Source organism: Cervus elaphus, chromosome 20 (assembly GCF_910594005.1).
Source record: "Cervus elaphus chromosome 20, mCerEla1.1, whole genome shotgun sequence".
Lineage (NCBI taxonomy): Eukaryota > Metazoa > Chordata > Mammalia > Artiodactyla > Cervidae > Cervus > Cervus elaphus.
This window is the reverse complement of record NC_057834.1, coordinates 42829252-42851545: the sequence shown is the minus strand read 5'-3', so window position 1 is coordinate 42851545 and position 22294 is coordinate 42829252. Positions and strand designations below refer to the sequence as shown.

General features: G+C 38.8%; 1 protein-coding gene and 1 pseudogene across 1 annotated transcript in view; one reads left to right on the top strand and one right to left on the bottom strand.

The window, feature by feature from the left end:
* The window catches only part of CTSS (cathepsin S), a 30398-nt gene extending 13742 nt beyond the window's left edge, over positions 1-16656 (bottom strand). The window contains exons 1-7 of the mRNA XM_043877435.1: positions 16638-16656; positions 14775-14869; positions 13667-13793; positions 10372-10494; positions 9339-9488; positions 1928-2155; positions 518-683 (exon numbers count right to left, since the gene is read on the bottom strand). Of these exons, the coding sequence (XP_043733370.1) occupies positions 518-683; positions 1928-2155; positions 9339-9488; positions 10372-10494; positions 13667-13792 (793 nt within the window). The 5' untranslated portion in view covers position 13793; positions 14775-14869; positions 16638-16656. The remainder of the gene's footprint in view (positions 1-517; positions 684-1927; positions 2156-9338; positions 9489-10371; positions 10495-13666; positions 13794-14774; positions 14870-16637) is intronic.
* A 4692-nt stretch (positions 16657-21348) lies between these two features.
* Positions 21349-21691, top strand: LOC122676710 (annotated as a pseudogene).
* The last annotated feature ends 603 nt before the right edge of the window (positions 21692-22294 follow it).

Here is a 22294-nt window from a genome sequence, read left to right as displayed (position 1 = left end):
GACTGTATGACTTTAGGTAGGTTAACCTGTCTAAGATTTGTTTTTTTCATCTGTAAATAGGGTTATTATAAAGATTAAGGGGCTTCCCAAGTGGTACTAATGGTAAAGAATCCACCTGCCAATGCAGGACACGCAAGAGATAAAAGTTCAATCCCTGGGTCAGGAAGATCCCCGGTTGGAGGAAATGGCACCTTACTCTAGCATTCTGGCCTGGAAAATTCCACGGACAGAGGAGCCTGGAAGGCTATAGTTGATGGGATTGCAAAGAGTCGGACACGACTGAGCAACCAAGCACACATGGGGATTAAATGAGATAATGTGCAGAAAGAATTTAGCACAGGACCTGGCATGCAGTCTTAGTAAATTTTTTCCAGTCTTACTTTACTAATTAGAACCGGGTGTAAAAATATTTAACCTAATCTAGACATTCAGAAGCAGAGAGATGGGAAAGGAGAACATTCTTTCCTCCGGTGTGAGGGCAGTATAAATCATGAGGGTAATATGTCTGGGTTTTTACCAGTTTTGTAGAAGAAGAAAGAAGACTGCTTCGCGTCTATAGCAACAGACACAGGTCCTTTATTGGCCACGGCTTCTTTTAAGGCTTCTTCGCTGCCGAAGGGAAGCTCAATATACCTTGAACACGTGGCAGCTCGATTTTTTACATCATACCGGCACCTTCCATCCTGTGCGGAAAGGATAAGTCAGATAAAGAAGTGGACTTCAACTTCCTTTATAAATTGACGGTATCCTAAGTCTGCATTGCAAATAGGTTTTCTTTTCTCATTCGTCCTTTCAAGTATCTAAGACACTTTCTTATTTTAAAAAAAAGAAATATAAAATCTTCCAAATCCTAGTAGCTCTACGTTTCACCAGTAACAGAGGAAATATAGAACTACTCTATTGCTTTAAATTGTGAACATCTTCATGTGTACAAAAGTTGCCAGGGTAAAGTCTCTCAGACTCTAGGTGGATTGTTAGGGAAATACTACATTAAGACTCTAGATTAGAGCTTTAAAAACTTTTTGATGGTATAATGCCTGGAAGATGATCTGCAGATTAAATATTGGTTTGACTGTTTAGTTGCTAAGTCGTGGCTGACTCTTTTGTGACCCCATGGACTATAGGTGGCAGCTCCTCTGTCCACGGGGTTTCCCAGGCAAGAATACTGGAGTGGGTTGCCTTTCCCTCCTCCAGGGGATCTTCCTGAACTCATGTCTCCTGCATTGACAGGTAGATTCTTTACCACTAAGCCACCAGGGAAGCCCAAATATTGGTTTAAAAATACCATATCTTAAGTGAGAAAGGGGAAGTTGCAAATTCATGTTTGTTGTGTATACAACTAGGTTTTAAAAATGCCTTATAGGAAAAAGAACTTGAAAGAAATAAACCAAAATAATAGTGGTTAAGGTAGGAGGGTTTGAATGATATTTTTATCTTTTCTAAATTTTCTGTCATATCATTTAACAAAATGTGTGTGAGACTTGGAGACAGAGGAGGGCATTATTTAGCTTTTTAGTAAGGTAGAAGAACTGTGTGGTTGATGACCTGAGAATAAGGTTGAGCACAGGAATCTGCAGGACAAAAAAGTTTAAATACCAGGCAGATATACAAAGAATTTTAAGGAAGGTTTGCTGAAAATCCATTTTTAAGCATGAACTCCACCTGCTTGTTTTAAATTATTGTGCCACTGATAAATTAAGAAGGCTGCTGCATAAGAAAGAGAACTCTTGAGAATTTAAGAATTCTTGATTGAGGTTCGTTCTACACACACACACACACACACACACACACACACACACACACACATACACACCCACCACGCAGCACTGCTTCTCAAGCACTTGGCTTGGTGATAAGTTTGGTATAGTGATCTGGAGGGATAACATAATGTCAAGGGGCAGCACAAAAAGTTAACTTGCGGGCACACCATGGCTTTGTAGGGATAGGAAGCGTCTGAATCGATGCCATTGTTGTCAATGATATATTGGAAAGCCTCTGTCATGAAGCCGCCATTGCAGCCTTTATTCCCATATTTTACAGTTGAGCAGTCCACCAGGTTCTGTGCACTCAGAGACACCAGCTTTCCTGTTTTCAGCTTCACTTGTGCTTCCAGGGCTCCCACAGCGCTGAAAGCCCAACAAGCACCACAGGCACCCTACAACAGAGACAAAGTCACGAGGGCAATCACAGTTAGTAAGGGTGGCTTCCATAACGCAAACTGGGCAACTCCCAACATGTCAGCACTTCCATCAGTTCAGGAAGAGCTCCCCCTCTACTGTCTCCCCTCCCCTTAGACCCTGGCCATGAAGATTGAACACTTGATTATTCTCTGGAACAAGGTCTAACTTTAGTAAATATTTATGAATGGCTGATCTCACAGCATAATTGCCATATTCAAATATGTTAAGAAACAGTATTTACTGAACATGTACCAAATACCAGCTATTTTCACCCCATAAAAGGGGAGATAGATGCCAACAGGAAAGGGATTTTTGAGAGGAACCAGGATGATTCCCTTGACCTAAAACACCCTTCCTTCTGCCAAATGTTGCCTGAAAGATAAGACTAGCATTTTTTGGACATTTTTAGCTTTAGAATTTTTTTTTTTTTTTAAATTTTTTTATTAGTTGGAGGCTAATTACTTCACAACATTTCAGTGGGTTTTGTCATACATTGATATGAATCAGCCATAGATTTACACTTATTCCCCATCCCGATCCCCCCTCCCATCTCCCTCTCCACCCGATTCCTCTGGGTCTTCCCAGTGCACCAGGCCGGAGCACTTGTCTCATGCATCCCACCTGGGCTGGTGATCTGTTTCACCATAGATAGTATACATGCTGTTCTTTTGAAACATCCCACCCTCACCTTCTCCCACAGAGTTCAAAAGTCTGTTCTGTATTTCTGTGTCTCTTTTTCTGTTTTGCATATAGGGTTATCGTTACCATCTTTCTAAATTCCATATATATGTGTTAGTATGCTGTAATGTTCTTTATCTTTCTGGCTTACTTCACTCTGTATAAGGGGCTCCAGTTTCATCCATCTCATTAGGACTGGTTCAAATGAATTCTTTTTGACGGCTGAGTAAAATTCCATGGTGTATATGTACCACAGCTTCCTTATCCATTCATCTGCTGATGGGCATCTAGGTTGCTTCCATGTCCTGGCTATTATAAACAGTGCTGCAATGAACATTGGGGTGCACGTGTCTCTTTCAGATCTGGTTTCCTCAGTGTGTATGCCCAGAAGTGGTATTGCTGGGTCATATGGCAGTTCTATTTCCAGTTTTTTAAGGAATCTCCACACTGTTTTCCATAGTGGCTGTACTAGTTTGCATTCCCACCAACAGTGTAAGAGGGTTCCCTTTTCTCCACAGCCTCTCCAGCATTTATTGCTTGTAGACTTTTGGATAGCAGCCATCCTGACTGGTGTGTAATGGTACCTCATTGTGGTTTTGATTTGCATTTCTCTAATAATGAGTGATGTTGAGCACCTTTTCATGTGTTTGTTAGCCATCTGTATGTCTTCTTTGGAGAAATGTCTGTTTAGTTCTCTGGCCCATTTTTTGATTGGGTCATTTATTTTTCTGGAATTGAGCTGCAGGAGTTGCTTGTATATTTTTGAGATTAATCCTTTGTCTGTTTCTTCATTTGCTATTATTTTCTCCCAATCTGACGGCTGTCTTTTCACCTTACTTATAGTTTCTTTTGTAGTGCAAAAGCTTTTAAGTTTCATTAGATCCCATTTGTTTAGTTTTGCTTTTATTTCCAATATTCTGGGAGGTGGGTCATAGAGGATCTTGCTGTGATTTATGTCGGAGAGTGTTTTGCCTATGTTCTCCTCAAGGAGTTTTATAGTTTCTGGTCTTACATTTAGATCTTTAATCCATTTTGAGTTTATTTTTGTGTATGGTGTTAGAAAGTGTTCTAGTTTCATTCTTTTGCAAGTGGTTGACCAGTTATCCCAGCACCACTTGTTAAAGAGGTTGTCTTTTTTCCATTGTATATCCTTGCCTCCTTTGTCAAAGATAAGGTGTCCATAGGTTCGTGGATTTATCTCTGGGCTTTCTATTCTGTTCCATTGGTCTATATTTCTGTCTTTGTGCCAGTACCACACTGTCTTGATGACTGTGGCCTTGTAGTAGAGTCTGAAGTCAAGCAGGTTGATTCCTCCAGTTCCATTCTTCTTTTTCAAGATTACTTTGGCTATTCGAGGTTTTTTGTATTTCCATACAAATTGTGAAATTCTTTGGTCTAGTTCTGTGAAAAATACCGTTGGTAGCTTGATAGGGATTGCATTGAATCTATAGATTGCTTTGGGTAGAATAGCCATTTTGACAATATTGATTCTTCCAATCCATGAACACGGTATGTTTCTCCATCTGTTTGTGTCCTCTTTGATTTCTTTCATCAGTGTTTTATAGTTTTCTATGTATAGGTCTTTTGTTTCTTTAGGTAGATATACTCCTAAGTATTTTATTCTTTTTGTTGCAATGGTGAATGGTATTGTTTCCTTAATTTCTCTTTCTGTTTTTTCATTGTTAGTATATAGGAATGCAAGGGATTTCTGTGTGTTAATTTTATATCCTGCAACTTTACTATATTCATTGATTAGTTCTAGTAATTTTCTGGTAGTCAAAAAAGAAATCAAAATATGTATAGAAATGAATGAAAATGAAAACACAACAACCCAAAACCTATGGGACACTGTAAAAGCAGTGCTAAGGGGAAGGTTCATAGCATTACAGGCTTACATCAAGAAACAAGAAAAAAGCCAAATAAATAACCTAACTCTACACCTAAAGCAATTAGAGAAGGAAGAAATGAAGAACCCCAGGGTTAGCAGAAGGAAAGAAATCTTAAAAATTAAGGCAGAAATAAATGCAATAGAAACTAAAGAGACCATAGCAAAAATCAACAAAGCTAAAAGCTGGTTTTTTGAAAAAATAAACAAAATTGACAAACCATTAGCAAGACTCATTAAGAAACAAAGAGAGAAGAACCAAATTAACAAAGTTAGAAATGAAAATGGAGAGATCACAACAGACAACACTGAAATACAAAGGATCATAAGAGACTACTACCAGCAGCTCTATGCCCATAAAATGGACAACTTGGATGAAATGGACAAATTCTTAGAAAAGTATAACTTTCCAAAACTGAACCAGGAAGAAATAGAAGATCTTAACAGACCCATCACAGGCAAGGAAATCGAAACTGTAATCAAAAATCTTCCAGCAAACAAAAGCCCAGGACCAGATGGCTTCACAGCTGAATTCTACCAAAAATTTAGAGAAGAGCTAACACCTACCTTACTCAAACTCTTCCAGAAAATTGCAGAAGAAGGTAAACTTCCAAACTCATTCTATGAGGCCACCATCACCCTAATTCCAAAACCTGACAAAGATGCCACAAAAAAAGAAAACTACAGGCCAATATCACTGATGAACATAGATGCAAAAATCCTTAACAAAATTCTAGCAAACAGAATCCAACAACATATTAAAAAAATCATACACCACGACCAAGTGGGCTTTATCCCAGGAATGCAAGGATTCTTCAACATCCGCAAATCAATCAATGTAATACACCACATTAACAAATTGAAAGATAAAAACCATATGATTATCTCAATAGATGCAGAGAAGCCTTTGACAAAATTCAACACTCATTTATGATTAAAACTCTCCAAAAAGCAGGAATAGAAGGAACATACCTCAACATAATAAAAGCTATATATGACAAACCCACAGCAAGCATCACCCTCAATGGTGAAAAATTGAAAGCATTTCCCCTGAAATCAGGAACAAGACAAGGGTGCCCACTCTCACCACTACTGTTCAACATAGTGTTGGAAGTTTTGGCCACAGCAATCAGAGCAGAAAAAGAAGTAAAAGGAATCCAGATAGGAAAAGAAGTAGTGAAACTCTCACTGTTTGCAGATGACATGATCCTCTATATAGAATTTTTTTGATCATAAGTTATTTTACTGGGAAGCATAAATAGAAAAACAGAAAGCTGCTTTAGTTTAAAAAGGTGCAGAGGGGCCAGAGCCACATCATAATTGCACTCCCTCTCCTCCTCTCATTCCACTTGTCTGTCTATTGGAAGGAAGCAAGTTCAGTCTGCTTTTGGTTAAAGTAAAATCACTCACTGAAATGCAAGCACTCAGAGAAAGGAGCTCATTAAATTATTAATATTTATAGTGAACACTTAGATGGGCAGTTATTGGGTCTTCTCAAACTTTTAGAGAATTCCACTAAGAAACTCAAAACTAGTTGAAAGAAAAATATCTAGATGGAAAAGAATTATGAGATTAGCAGTATCATTCGTTTCCTAATTTTTATATTTTTCTTCGGTCACAGGCTTGGGACAGCTTCACAGGACATTGATTCTTCTCCCTTATCCTGACCTCCACGGTGATATATATGTTTTATCCTTGCGTGCTAAGTTGCTTCAGTCGTGTCTGACTCTTTGCAACCCTCTGGACTGTAGCCTGCAAGGCTCCTCTGTCCATGGGATTCTCCAGGCAAGGATACTGAAGTGGATTGCCGTGCTCATCTCCAGGGGATCTTTCCAACCTAGGGATTGAACCCGCATCTCTTGTGTCTCCTGCAATGGCAGGCAGGTTCGTTACCACTAGCACCGCCACCTAGGAAGCCTTTTATCCTTCGGGTCAGTTCAGTTGAGTTCAGTCACTTAGTCGTGTCCGACTCTGCGACTCCATGAATCGCAGCACACCAGGCCTCCCTGTCTATCACCAACTCCCAGAGTTTACCCAAGCTCATGTCCATCGAGTCAGTGATGCCATCCAGCCATCTCATCCTCTGTCGTCCCCTTCTCCTCCTGCCCCCAATCCCTCCCAGCATCAGGGTCTTTTCTAATGAGTCAACTCTTTGCATGAGGTGGCCAAAATATTGGAGTTTCAGCTTCAGCATCAGTCCTTCCAATGAACATCCCAGACTGATCTCCTTTAGGATGGACTGGTTGGATCTCCTTGCAGTCCAAGGGACTCTCAAGAGTCTTCTCCAACACCACAGTTCAAAAGCATCAATTCTTAGGTGCTCAGCTTTCCTCACAGTCCAACTCTCACATCCATACATGACCACTGGAAAAACCATAGCTTTGAAGAGACAGATCTTTGTTGGCAAAGTAATGTCTCTGCTTTTTAATATGCTATCTAGGTTGGTCATAACTTTCCTTCTAAGGAGTAAGTGTCTTTTAATTTCATGGCTGCAATCACCATCTGCAGTGATTTTGGAGCCCAGAAAAATAAAGTCTGACACTGTTTGCACTGTTTCCCCATCTATTTCCCATGAAGTGATGGGACCGGATGCCATGATCTTAGTTTTCTGAATGTTGAGCTTTAAGCCAACTTTTTCACTCTCCTCTTTCACTTTCATCAAGAGGCTCTTTAGTTCCTCTTTACTTTCTGCCATAAGGGTGGTGTCATCTGCATATCTGAGGTTATTGATATTTCTCCCCGCAATCTTGATTCCAGCTTGTGCTTCTTCCAGCCCAGCGTTTCTCATGATGTACTCTTCATATAAGATAAATAAGCAGGGTGACAATATACAGCCTTGATGTACTCCTTTTCCTATTTGGAACCAGTCTGTTGTTCCATGTCCAGTTCTAACTGTTGCTTCCTGACCTGCATACAGGTTTCTCAAGAGGCAGGTCAGGTGGTCTGCTATTCCCATCTCTTTCAGAATTTCCCACAGTTTATTGTGATCCACACAGTCAAATGCATTGGCGTAGTCAATAAAGCAGAAATAGATGTTTTTCTGAACTCCCTTGCTTTTTCGATGATCCAGCAGATGTTAGCAATTTGATCTCTGGTTCCTCTGCCTTTCCTAAAATCACCTTGAATATCTGGAAGTTCATGGTTCACATATTACTGAAGCCTGGCTTAGAGAATTTTGAGCATTACTTTACTAGTGTGTGAGATGAGTGCAATTGTGCGGTAGTTCGAGCATTCTTTGGCATTGCCTTTCTTTGGGATTGGAATGAAAACTGACCTTCTCCAGTCCTGTGGCCACTGCTGAGTTTTCCAAATTTGCTGGCATACTGAGTGCACACTTTCACAGCGTTCTCTTTCAGGATTTGAAATAGTTAAACTGGAATTCTATCACCTCCACTAGCTTTGTTCATAGTGATGCTTTCTAAGGTTCACTTGACTTCACATTCCAGGGTGTCTGGCTCTAGGTGAGTGATCACACCTTCGTGATTATCTGGGTCGTGAAGATCTTTTTTGTACAGTTCTTCTGTGTATTCTTGCCACCTCTTCTTAATATTTTCTGCTTCTGTTAGGTACATACCATTTCTGTCCCTTATCCAGCCCATCTTTGCATGAAATGTTCCCTTGGTACCCCTAATTTTCTTGAAGAGATCTCTAGTCTTTCCCATTCTGTTGTTTTCTTCTTATTTCTTTGCATTGATCGCTGAGGAAGGCTTTCTTATCTCTCCTTGCTATTCTTTGGAACTCTGCATTCAAATGGGAATATCTTTCCTTTTCTCCCTTGCTCTTCGCTTCCCTTCTTTCACACCTATTTGTAAGGACTCCTCAGACAGCCATTTTGCTTTTTTGCATTTCTTTTCCATGGGGATGGTCCTGATTCCTGTCTCCTGTACAATGTCATGAACCTCCGTCCATAGTTCATCAGGCACTCTGTTTATCAGATCTGGTCCCTTAAATCTATTTCTCACTTCCACTGTATAATCATAAGGGATTTGATTTAGGTCATACCTGAATGGTCTAGTTATCCCTAATTAATTTAGGACTTTTGTAGCTTTGTTTTTAATAAGCAAATTAAAGGAAATTAAAAAAATATAGGAACACATTTATAAAGCCCATATTTCTTATCTTAGCAATGTAAGCCTAGTCAAAACTAACTTGACTGGTACAATACTGGTCACATTTAGCTTTAGTTATTTCCTCTCCATCAATCCTGAAATTCCTAAGTGAGATGGAGGAATAAACTTTTTGATTGAAATTTTCTCACACATATGATACTATTTCTCAAGTAACTGACTGGTGAAGGGTCCAGTGCAGTTGATGGACAGTAAGAACACTAAAAGTCTTTCTTAAAGACCCATTTGCTAAGTTCACAGTTTTTTGCTTAGTCAAATATGACTCTAACTGTTGGTATTCTCAGCACTATGGGAAATTAAAAAAGTATGATGTGTGGTCCAGGCTCTTCAGAAGGTCATAGTGTAGTTGGGAAGATAAGAATAGCAAACATATTTAGAAAATAACCTAAGGGACTATGAGATTCACTGATAAATGATATAGATAGACTAAGTATTTAAGGAAGAGAGACCTCTACCTGAGGTACTTACCTGGTATTTCACTTCAGTAACACACCCCTTCTCTCTCCAGTCCATAGAATCAGGCAATTTCTGATTAGGGTTTGACTTGTAAGTGACATTTCTTGGCCATTGGCTGGGAACTCTCAAGGAACTCATCAAAGATATCACTTCTTCACTGGTCTACAAAGGTATACACATATGTCCTTTCACTTATATCCATCTGGTCAATATCTTGAAAATTATAACTGTGAATATATTTAACAACTGAGAAAAAGTAGTGGTAGTTGTGATTAACATAGGTAACTATCTGGTAGGTGAATTATCCGGGTCTCTTTAGTCATACACTTTGCCGTTAGCATCCCAGTCAGACATTGGGAAGGAGAAGAAGAAAAGATAAAAAACTAAAAGTTATAGAGAGGCATATTTTTCTTTCAAAGCAGGGCAGAATTTTATAAGAAGGGTCTCTAAAAAGTGGACTAAACTGGTTTTGCTTATGAGAAAGAACTGTAAAAGATTCCTGCATTTAATCCAGTTAGGGTGTTCCCTTCCAAGGGGTACCATGATTCTTAATTTTGGCCACAGTGAAAATTTTTTCTAAGATAGAGCAGAGTCTAATAACTAATGAAAGGTTACTTTATATTAATGCCCACATTCCCCCATTGAGAAAGCAGGTGGACCATATTAAATTATCAGTTTAGATTTACATAAGTATGGTGATATATTCTAAAATGTTGTGAGTAGTCTTTAGGCAATATTTTCTAGAATTCATAAAAGTAAAATTAATGGTGGTCTGTGAGTTTAAAATATTCCCCTTAAAAAACACCAAAAACAAACAAAAATAAAAATAAAATATTCCCCTAAAGAAGGGATATATTAAGGAACGTGGTCACAGTGTAGATCAATAAGCAATCTGCAAATTCTTATGTCCCTAAATTCTATTTTCTAATTTTATGTTCATATACATATAAAACATTCCTTTGTTGTTTACCTCCAAATTGCCTTTGGGGAGAAAGAAATCCAGTTTACCCAAAGATGAATGTAGGATTAGTTATAATTTACCTACCATGTCTCCCAGGTGGTTCATGCCTAGATCATATGAATGCATTCCCATTGAATGCTCCAGATTGTGAAGCATAACAGTTTTCAGATTCTTTTCCCAGATGAGACGCCGTGCCACTTCCTCATTCTAAAATGAAAAAGAAACGTCATTATACTGAATCCTGCACAAATGTGTTCAATAATGAAAACATACATATTATGAAGCATTCCATTAAATGTGGATCTGTCTGGGAGCATGCAAATAAATGAAAATGAATAAATAAATGTAACTGGGAAAAACTGCACACCAGTCTTAACTCTTCCTCATAATTGCTCTCTTGGTGATTAATATCATTTTAGATATGTACAATGAACTTCCTCAATATGCTAGAAAGTTGTTTTTGTTTTTGTTTTAGAAATTGCACTACAATATTGTAAAGTAATTAGCCTCCAACTAATAAAAATAAATGGGAAAAAAAAAAGAAATTGCAATTTGTTGAAGTACATTCTTTGTAAGTGGTAAACTCACTTAATCATTATAAGCCTTTTAAAACATCTTTAAAAAAATATATATATATATACACATATATATAATTATTTATTTATTTAGCTGCACTCTGTCTTAGGTCTTAGAAGATCCTGCAGGATCTTTGTTAGAGCATGTGGGATCTTTAGTTGTGGCATGTGGGATCCAGTTCTCTGACCAGGGATTGAACCGGAGCCCACTGCATTGGGAGCAGGGAGTCTTAGCCACTGGACCACCAGGGAAGTCCCTACCCTCACTCTTGAAAAATAGTTTAGTCTGATTATAAATTTATAGCTGTTTTTCTTCAGTTATTTAAAGGTATTTCTGAATTGCCTTCTGGTATCTATTATTGTAGATTAGAGGTCTATTGTCAGTCTAATTGTTGTAATGTTTCTAACTTCGGTAACTTATACGATTTTCTTTTTTTCTTTGATATTTTGCAGCTTCACTACATGTTTGTGGATATGGGTTTCTTTATATTCCTCTGTGTAGTAGTTTTTACTGAAAAGCACTTTTGACTAGAGGATTCAGGAACATTCTTTTTTCCGTATCTGGAAAATTCTCAACCGGTATCTCTTCAAATATTGCTTCTGCATCATCATTCCATCAGATGTATTTGGAGCCTCAAACTTTCTTTAATCTCTTTTACTTGCATTTTCATAGTTTTCCCATTTTATTTTTGTGTGCGGCCTTCTTGGTGGATGCCTCAGTACTATCTTCCAGATCTGATTCTATCCAGCTCTTTCCAGTTTGGAGTTTACCCCTTTTATTGAGTTCTTATTTCAATGACTCTATTTTTTCATTTCTGAGGTTTCTAACTGGATTTCTAATACATTTCACAATTTCTTTTTCATTCATGTAGATATCATTCCATTATTCATACTTTTAAAAATAAGTTTGGTCCTATTATCTTAATTTTATCCAGCATAAATTCATATTCAGGCTATTGATTTTCTTGCCCTCCAGGAGCTTAATTTACATAGAATTCAATATACATGGTGCCTCTTAGAATTGCTGACCCTCACCTCCACCCACAAGGCCATAGTTTACAACAAGCCATAGCCCAGTGAGCAGTCAGCAACAACTCTTTTCTGTCTAATTTCATTGAGTGTTAGAACCCAGGCCTAAGCACTGGTTCTAGGCAGTAAGTCTAGGTAGTAAGTCTAAGCAGTCCCTCTGCCTTCAAGCAAGATTTTACTGTTATCCTAGTAAAAGACATATACAGATATACTTCCAAACCACTAGAGTGAACAATAAAATAAAGATAAATCTAATGAAGTACAGGAAAGGGAAAAAAAAGAGGAGAACTGTGAGATAGATCTTAATAGTGGAGTACTAATCAAAAGTCACTTTCACTCCTCCTGATGGACTAGAATCATTAAAAAGTAAGATAACATTCATTTAACCAGATAGTGGTGCTAATTGCACATCTAACTGTGGTTAACATGGAAATTAGAGGCCTGAAATTCCCCCATAAAGGGGAAAGGGTGAGGGTGAAATTCATCACTACTAAGAAAACAACTCAGGGCATTTTTATACAAAAATCATATATCAAATAAACAAATTTATACATAATCTTTGCTTACAAACTCATATATTATAGTTTTAGGAGGAGAAGGAAATAGCAACCCACTCCAGTAAACTTGCCTGGAGAATCCCACGGACAGAGGAGCCTGGCAGGCTACAGTCCATCGGGTCGCAAGAGTTGGATACGACTTAGCGACTAAATCATCGTAGTTTTAGGACTTAGTTATTTGAAGCACCAGGGCTAAGTATTAAACTCAATTAAGAAGTATGTTTAGAAATAAAAACAAAAGTACAAAGTGGGAAGTGAGAGTCAAGAAATAACATCTGCCACTGCTTCTCTGTGCCAGGGACTGACAACAGGTCTTTTAGTTCCTCAAATGTGCACTCTTTCCCTCTTGGCCTGGGACCTTCCTATGTGAGGTCTTCCCTGAACATACTGTCACAGGTGTAAGACAATCACTCCCAACCCCTCACAGCCATCACTCAAGACCCTCCTCCAACCCCCTAAGTCTTGTTTTATTTTTTTCCACTGTTTGCATCATATTGTTGTTCAGTGGCTAAGTCATGTCCAGCTCTGTGCGATCCCATGTACTGCAGCACACCAGGCTTCCCTATCCTTCACTATCTCCCTGAGTTTGCTGAAACTCATCGCCATTATATATCTGCTTATTTATTTACTTCTTTCCTATCTCTCCTTTTAGAACATAAGTGCCCTAAAAATAGGAAATTTTTGTTTCCTGATGAAATTCTAGTGCCAAGAACAGAATCTGGCAAGAAAATGAGTGTGTAACATTTATTGAAGACACTGCTTGTCAAAATATATAGGGGAGGGACTTCCCTGGTGGTCCAGTGGTGAAGATTCCATGCTCCCAGTGCAGGGGGTGGGGGTGGGGCAGAGTTCGATCCCCAGTCAGAGACCTAGATCACATAGGCTGCAACTGAGAGTTCACATCCTGCAAGTAAGGCCTGGTGATAGTCATTCGGTTGTGTCCGACTCTTTGTGACCCCATTAACTGTAGCCTGCCAGGCTCCTATACTATCCACGGAATTTTCCAGGCAAGAATACTGGAATGAGTTGCCATTCCCTTCTCCAAGGGATCTTCCTAACCCAGGGATTGAAGCCAGGTCTCCTGCTTTGTAGGTGCATTCTTGTGAGCCACCTGGGAAGCCCCCAAATCTGGTGCAGTCAAATAAATAAATATTTCTTTTAAAAGAACATGTAGGGTATTTGAGTAAAAGCAAACTGCTCAAGTGGCAGCCCATCTACCTTTTCTTTGTATTGTTTCCCATAGGTTTTCTTCCAGAGATCCCAGTGATGATCCAGAGTGGGGTCTCTGTGCACTTGTGCCAATGCAGAGGAGGCCAGCAGGAGTGCCCACACCAGCCATTTCATTCTGTTAAAGGAAAGATGACATAGGAAGACTCAACATTAGCTGCATCTAATGTGACGGTACTTTTTTCTCAACAAGAAGCAGCAATGCAGAGGCTGTCAAAGAGACAGAATGTTACAAATCAGAATCATGCAGGAAACTTTCTGGATTATATAGTGACAGGGAGTAACTGCAGGTTTTTGTCTGAAATGCCACTTCCAATTCTAAATAGCATTTGATTTTCAAAAAATTTGCTGATATCTGGTAAACCAAATTTACATCCAAATTTGGGAGGATGTGGAGATAAGGGAAGCAGGGACTTTACAGGATTGACAACAAATCTAATCAAGGGAAATCCTCTTTTCTCTGTTCCAAAATATTAATAATATTTAAGAAGAAGGCAAAACTTTGAAAAAATCAGTTTATCTTGGTAATTTTTGAATACACAAGCTCTTCTTAACTGGTCTATTCAAATATCCACAACCGTCAGAGGTAGTTAAAAGACAACTCCCATGTACTACTTTCACATCCTTGGATCATTTTACCTTTTTATCCCTAAAAATCAAAATATCTGCTTTAAAAGAAGCGTTAAGTATTTTTGAAAATGTAAATTCTCTATTTAATACAAAGAGACTGTAACAGAAATTCAGTGACTAACTCCCTCAAACTGGATTCTACTTTCTTTTCCACTTCTTTTAAATTCAAAACAGCTGTATTTTTAACCATATAAATCTTCAAATTATAGTCCAAAGAAAGCTATGTGTTAGCCTCAGGATTTAGATATTCAAGCCGACACTGAACTTTTCAAAAATGGATTCTTTTTTTTTTTTTTCCTTCAAAAATGGATTCTTTTTAGTCAAAAAAATAAGAGGCAAATTGAGCGACAATGATTATTTAGTTTACTTCCTGAAAGAAACGATGTAAAACCTGGCAGGCAGAGCAAGCTAAAAACACCAATGAAAGGTTTAAGGACCAAGGAGGGGAAAAAGAACAGACAGTACATACGTGATAGACCGAGCAGGCGCTCCCAAACTAAGAATGTTGATGGTGGGCTCTCGTCAAAGTTTTCAAAGGCAGCAGTGAGACTTCAGCTAAAGTGACTTTAAAAAGAAATTGGAACTTGTCACATGAGGCATCCACAATGAGGAAGTGAACTTTCATTTCAGTTTCATTTAAAATCTAAGTAAGTGTGCCACCTCCAGCTCTCTCACTATGGTTTTGGAGACAAAGTGGGTACAGTAAACCAACAAAAAAGAGCCCCCAGTAATAAAAGAGATCAATAGAATAAACTCAGCAAAATAACATGAGTACAAGTTTACCCTTCAAACTCTCATCATTTTGATTATTCAATTTACCTAAAAACAGCAACTTTCAGATGGAAAATTTTAGTTATGAAGAGATTAGGATTAAGTTCCTGAACTGGTTTCCTCCATGATTTCCTAGGAAAAACTGCTTTATTCTTTTTAATGCAACTCATCCATGATCTACTGTGGTCTAATTCTCACCCAGACGAGAATTTCCATTTATACATGGGTCAGTTTCTGAGCTCACTAATATGTTCTCTTTCCTATTGCCCCTTCAATAACACAGGGTTTTAATTCAAATAGCTTTGAATATGTTTTGATGTCTAACAGGGTAGGTCACTCTTATGTTTATTCTTCTTTATCGAAGTTGTCTTAATGTTTTGTGCCTGTTAACTTTTCCACATGAGTTTTAAAAATCAGTTTATCAAGCTTTCTGAAAATTTCTGTCAGAGTGTTTATTTAAATTGATATTTATATTGAATTACTATATATATAATGAGTGAGTGAGTGTGTTAGTTGCTCAGTCTTGTCTGACTCTTTGTGACCCCAAGAATGGGGGCCCACCAGGCTCCTCTGTCCATGGGATTTCCCAGGCAAGAAAACTGGAGTGGGTTGCCATTCCCTTCTCCAGGGGATCTTCCCAACCCAGGGATCAAACCTGGGTCTCCAGCATTGCAAGTAGACTCTTGACCATCTGAGCCACTAGAGAAGACCTATGTATCATAAATATGTTCAACACACATAAATTTGTGGAGACTCAAGATCATTACAATGTTGAATATTCTTATCTGTAGTAGACATTTTCATGCTTATGGTCATTTTTTATTAAAAAATTTAATTGAAAAAACAAAATTTTACTGGAGTATAATTGCTTCACGATGTTATGTTAGCTGCTGCTGTACAGCAAAATCAGCTATAGGCATCTAGCTTTTAAAAAAAAAACACTTTTATTGTGGACAATTAGACATAAATAAACATAGAGATATGGTAAAGTGAGCCCCATGAGACCATTACCCTGCTTTAACAATTATCAATATGTGGCCAATCTTGCTTTATTTACCTTCCCACTTACCCAGATTATTTTGAACCAAATACTAGACATCAGATTATTTCACATGTAAATATACCAGTATGTATCTCTAAAAGATAAAGACTCTGAAATAAATAAAATTCCAATACCTTTATCACATCTGATATTCTCAAACATGTCAGTATTTATATTTCCCTATCTTAAAAAAAAAAATAGTTTGTTCTGAGTTGCAAATACAGTCTGAACATTGCAAACCTTTGAGTTATTTTTGTATCATTATGAATTCATGGGTTTAACCATATTTTATGTGCTTCAATTCAATGCAGCTTTATAGTTAATAGTTAATGTTTCTCATATTTTCCCATCTGCGGTCAGTGAAAACATTCAAAATGGCTTCTGAAAAAAAAAAAAGGCTTCTGAGTCCTGCGTCCCTATATTTGGCATGACATTAGTGCTCTTTAATGGACTCTTTTCTAATATGACAAACTATGGCAGGTTTATGTTGAACACTCCCAGCCCAGAGAGCTTCCTTACCCCTTTCATCTTGGAGGACACAGCTCACCATGTGTTCACAGACAGCCATATATGAACAAGGAAAGAAAGCCTTTCTTTGGAACTTGTCACATGAGGAAGTGAAGCCTCACCAGACAATGAATCTGCCAGCGTCTTGATCTTGGACTTCCCAGCCTCCAGAATTGTGAGGAGATAAATTTCTGTTGTTTATAAGCTTCCCAGGCGGCTCAGCGGTAAAGAATCTGCCTGCCAATGCCGGAGATGCAGGAGACATGGGTTCATTTCCTGGGTCAGGAAGATCCCCTGGAGGAGGGCACGGCAACCCACTCCAGTATTCTTGCCTGGAAAATCCCATGGACAGAAAAGCCTGGTGGGCTACAATCCCACGGGGTTGCAAAGAGTTGGACATGATGAAGCACACAAACACACACACATTTATAAGCCACCCAGTTTATGGTATTTTATTATAGCAGTCAGACTAAGACAGCTCTTCTCATACATAAATCTTACACTCAAAGCAGCTAGCTTTCTTCATGTTTCAAGGACATTTATCCTCTGCACTTTTTCCACACTTTATTATTATAACAGTCCTAGCTAACGTTTGTTGGACGCACCAAATATGCCAGTGAATGTGCTTTGTGCGTGCATGCGTGCTAAGTCACTTCAGTCGTGTCCGACTCTTTGCGACCCCATGGATCTTAGCCCACCAGGCTCCTCTGTCCATGGGATTCTCCAGGCAAGAATACTGGAGTGAGTTACCACTTCCTTCTCCAATGTGCTATACTCTTTTATACTATTATTTAATCTTTTCACTGCTGTGAGGTAGGACGATTATTATCCTCATTTATGGCTCAGTTGGTAAAGAATCTGCCTGCAATGCAAGAGACCTGGTTAGATTGCTGGGTCAGGAAAGTCCCCTAGAGAAGGGATAGGCTACCCACTCCAGTATTCTTGGGCTTCTCTTGTGGCTCAGCTGGTAAAGAATCCATCTGCAATGCGGGAGACCTGGGTAGGGAAGATCCCCTGGAGAAGGTAAGGGCGACCCACTCCAGTATTCTGGCCTGGAGAATTCCATAAACTGTATAGTCCATGGGGTCGCAAAGAGTCAGACATGACTGAGCGACTTTCACTTCACTCACTTTCACTCAACAGAGGGGAAATTCAAGTTCTGAGAGGCTGTATATTTTGCCTTTCAGAACCTGGGATTGCTGACCTGGTTGCTGACCTGGGATTGAACCCAGTTTTAAAGGAGTACTTCTCCAACGAATCATTTTGCTTCCCACTGTCTGGAATTTCCTTCCCCCATCACTGCCTCTTGAAATCCCGTTTCTCCTTCATGGCCCATCTCAAAAGATATCTCGTTCCAAAAAACCTTTATTTATCCCCAGTTTAATGTCTCTTTTTGAGCCTCTACAGTACCTGGAGGCTCTGTTGTGGCAAACTCATAGATTCTGAGACCAGAAAAATCATTCTCATAATTCTCTGTCTAATCTCATAATTATTTGTGTATTGGCCATACAAATATATCAGTTGGGCCATACAAATGTACCAGTTGGTCTCTTAAGTACAGAAATTAGGTGTACCTTACTCATTTTTGTATCCTCCACAGTATGAATGCAATGATACAGTAGGAACTCAATAAATATGTACTGACATGATTTAAATTATTTCAACAGCCTTCAATCCAATCTACCTTGCAGTTTCATCCTGTGTATCACTACCAAGTTGTTCTCTTAAGACACATTTTTTTAAAGTTGGTTTACTGTTTATTTTTTGGCTGTGTTGGGTCTTTGCTGCTGCATGCAGTCTTTCTCTAGTTATGGCAAGAGGGGGCTATTCTCTAGATGCGACGCTTGGGCTTCTCATGGCAGTGGCTTCTCTCGTTGCAGAGCATGGGCTCTAGGGCAAGCAGTCTTCAGAAGCCGTGGCGCACAGGTTTAATTGCCCTGCAGCATGTGGGGTCTTCATGGATCAGGGACTGGAATCTGTGTCTCCTGTATTGGCAGACAGATTCTTCACCACTGGACCACCAGGGAAGCCCTAAAATGCACTTTTATCACACCACTTTTACAAATGCTTTCTGTAGCCTGCTGCATTGTCTCGCAATCTGATCCATCCTTAAGCATTTTACTCTGTTAAGAGTAGATTTTTAGAAATGTTCACCCTCTGCTGTAGTCAAGCTGGTCTTGTGAGCCCCCACATTACACAGCCATTTGTGTCTTTCTGAAATGGCTCTCTCCACCCCTTGGCCTCTCTATCTTGCAAGTTCTATTTCCCAAGTATTGCCTTTCCCAGTCTTCTCTGGCTACTTCACCATCTTCCATTTCTATGTACTTTTTAAATGTAATTTTTATTGTATATTAGAGACAAGTTGATTTACAATGTTGTTTTAGTTTCAGATGCACAGCAAAATGATTCAGTTATACATATACATATATTCTATATACTTTCAAGAAACAAATCGTACCATGCAATTCTGAACTTATTCTCTATTTGCATCACATAAGATCGTTTCATATTATGCTGACTTGGGAATACAGAATCCTGTCTTACTTATCTTTGTATTGTTTTGTTTAATACATGTTTAAGCAAAAACTAATAAATATTTATTGGATTAATTTTCTAATTATCATCTCCTACATGTTTTATCTTCACTTCTGATGTATCGCCCATTTGGCCGTGTCTTCTGAGGCTTTTTAGCTAGCCTTAGGTTTATCTGCTTCTTTTGCTCCCCTCCTGATATATAGAAGTCTATAAACAAACATACTATTTAAAAACACTAGGGGAATACGTTATTACATAAGTCTACCCTTGTGTACCCTTATTGCATGTTATAAAATGAAATTCATCCTGCAACCTTCTAAACCTGTAAGTTGGATTTTTGCACAGTAGTTTCCTTTGAAATGGGGCATACTTATTGTTGCACATTTAGCTAGAGTTTTGTTTTTTTTTTTTTAAGAGAGGAAATCTGCAATAGTACATTACTAAATCTCTAGCCTGCTGCCTCCCTTCCATCACGGATGAGGAAACATCTCCTGAATGATGTCAAAAAGGGAAATGAAAGCAGAATAAGGAAGCCTAGTGCTTTCTCCAGGTTTTAAGTAACCACCCTGTAGGCTTATGCACTCTGAAAGTCAGCTGCTTCAAGTTTCTCTGAGGAACTATCTTATGTGGTTTTACAGAAAAAGACTGATTTTTAGGATGATACCAATGCTAGTTTTACTGTTAATTTACCCAAGGGATTAATTTTGTGCTGGGAATTTAATAACAGACATTATTCCCATAGTAAAAATAGTTCAGTTGTTACTTACCCTTCTGTCCCAGAAGTACACAAAGGTAAGAAGAATACACTTAATAGGGACTTCCCTGGAGATCCAGTGGTTAAAATTCCAGGCTTTCACTGCAGGGGGAATGGGTTTGATCCTCGGTTGGGGAACTAAGATCCCACATGCCATGGGAACATGGCCCAATATACTCTCATACTTAGTACAGTATGGAAGACTAGAAAATTAATTAATTCTATGTCAAAATTATCCAGTTTACATTTTCTGAAGAAAGAAAATAGGATTCTTGAATCACTGAGAAAAATAGACATTTTTAATTGAAAATCTACAGTATTTCTAATACTTCCTGTATAATTATCTGCTTGGTGCATTATTATGAAAATATTTGATCCAGTAGACATCCCCCATTATCTTGGGTGCCCGCCTTGGTCACTTGGCAATGTGTGCTCAAAGAAAGAAGGTTAATTTTACCAAGATATCAAAACAAGACATTACTCAGGAGTACTGGGGTACCAAAAATGAGACCCTTCCTCCAACAAATGTATAACAATTGTGACACACTTGGGTTATAATCAATTCCAGCTTAAGCCTCAGAAATTTGTCGGTAATAATAACGTACCAAAATTTACAAGTGATACATTTAAAATTAATAAGATTCAGGTTATCTCTGTAATAGTATCACTTTGATAGAATATATGTACATTCCAGTATGCTTTCCAGGGGAGGAAAGGGAAGTTTATGGATAGCTACCAGAGACAGACATTATTTTGTGAGTGTACCCATGGAAATGTGTCACAAGCAATAGATGTGAGCAACATCTGTCTTTTCTACAGGGGTAGAGAATACTAGAGCTAAAGCATGTCTTACAGTGTACATTATTTGTCTATTTCACCTAGCCATCATTTCCCCTTCTTGTGGTAATACCATCTTTTTTTTTTTTTTCCATTTATTTTTATTAGTTGGAGGCTAATTACTTTACAATATTGTAGTGGTTTTTGTCATACATTGACATGAATCAGCCATGGATTTACATGTATTCCCCATCCCGATCCCCTCTCCCACCTCCCTCTCCACCCAATTCCTCTGGGTCTTCCCAGTGCACCAGGCCCAAGCACTTGTCTCATGCATCCAGCCTGGGCTGGTGATCTGTTTCACCCTAGATAATATACATGTTTCGATGCTGTTCTCTCGAAACATCCCACCCTCGCCTTCTCCCACAGAGTCCAAAATTCTGTTCTGTACATCTGTGTCTCTTTTTCTGTTTTACATACAGGGTTATCATTACCATCTTTCTAAATTCCATATATATGCGTTAGTATACTGTATTGGCCTTTATCTTTCTGGCTTACTTCACTCTGTATAATGGGCTCCAGTTTCATCCATCTCATTAGAAGTAATATCATCTTTATTTAAAATGGGGCAGAGCAGGACAAGGGGGAGGGAGCAATATGTTTGAGGAAGTCTCTGAGGCAGCCTCCACAGAGGAGCAGAAGGAATTGGAAGATAAAGTGACCAGTCCAGAGAAAGCTGAAAAAGTAGAATGAATAGCAAGGGATCCTCATCTGGGACAAAAGCCTAGAGGTTCAAATTTTTTAAGCAAATGATTGCAGAAAGGGCAAAAATACTTCGATTCTGGGGATTACAACATGGCTAAAGCGAAAATGAAGAACAAGCAATTTCCTACTGCAGCCCCAGATGAGACAAGAGGTCACTGGCAACCACAAGCCTACTCCACAGGATCTTTCTCAATGGAAGCCTTGCCTTGTTCCAGCAAGCTGGCTGGCTGATTAAAAGAGCTGAACTGCGTGAATCTTCTAATTCCCTTTATTTCAGTGCTGTTCAATCTATTCAGAAACATAGGTCTCCCATTATTTCTCCTTAATATGTTACTTCTCCACTTTTAGTTTAACAATGCACTGATGAAAAGAACATGTTGTTCAGTTGCTGAAGCGTGTCCAACTCTTTGGAACCCCATGGACTGCAGCATGCCTGGCTTCCCTGTCCTTTACTATCTCCCAGAGTTTGCTCAAATTCATGTCCACTGAGTCAGTGATGACATCCAACCATCTCATCTGCTGTCGCCCTCTTCTCCTTTTGCCTGAAATCTTTCCCAGCATTAGGGTCTTTTCCAATGACTCGGCTTTTTGCATCATGTGGCCAAAGTATTGGAGCTTCAGCTTCAGCAACAGTATTCCAATGAATATTCAGGGTTGATTTCCTTTAGGATTGACTGGTTTGATCTCCATGCAGTCCAAGCGACTCTCAAGAGTCTTGCTGTTGTCTAAGTCATACCTGGCTCTCTGCAACCCCATAGACTGGAATACAGCCCCACATATCAATAGATAGGCTGCCTAGTCATACTAGCTCACATGCTGAGTTGCTCAGTCGTGTCCC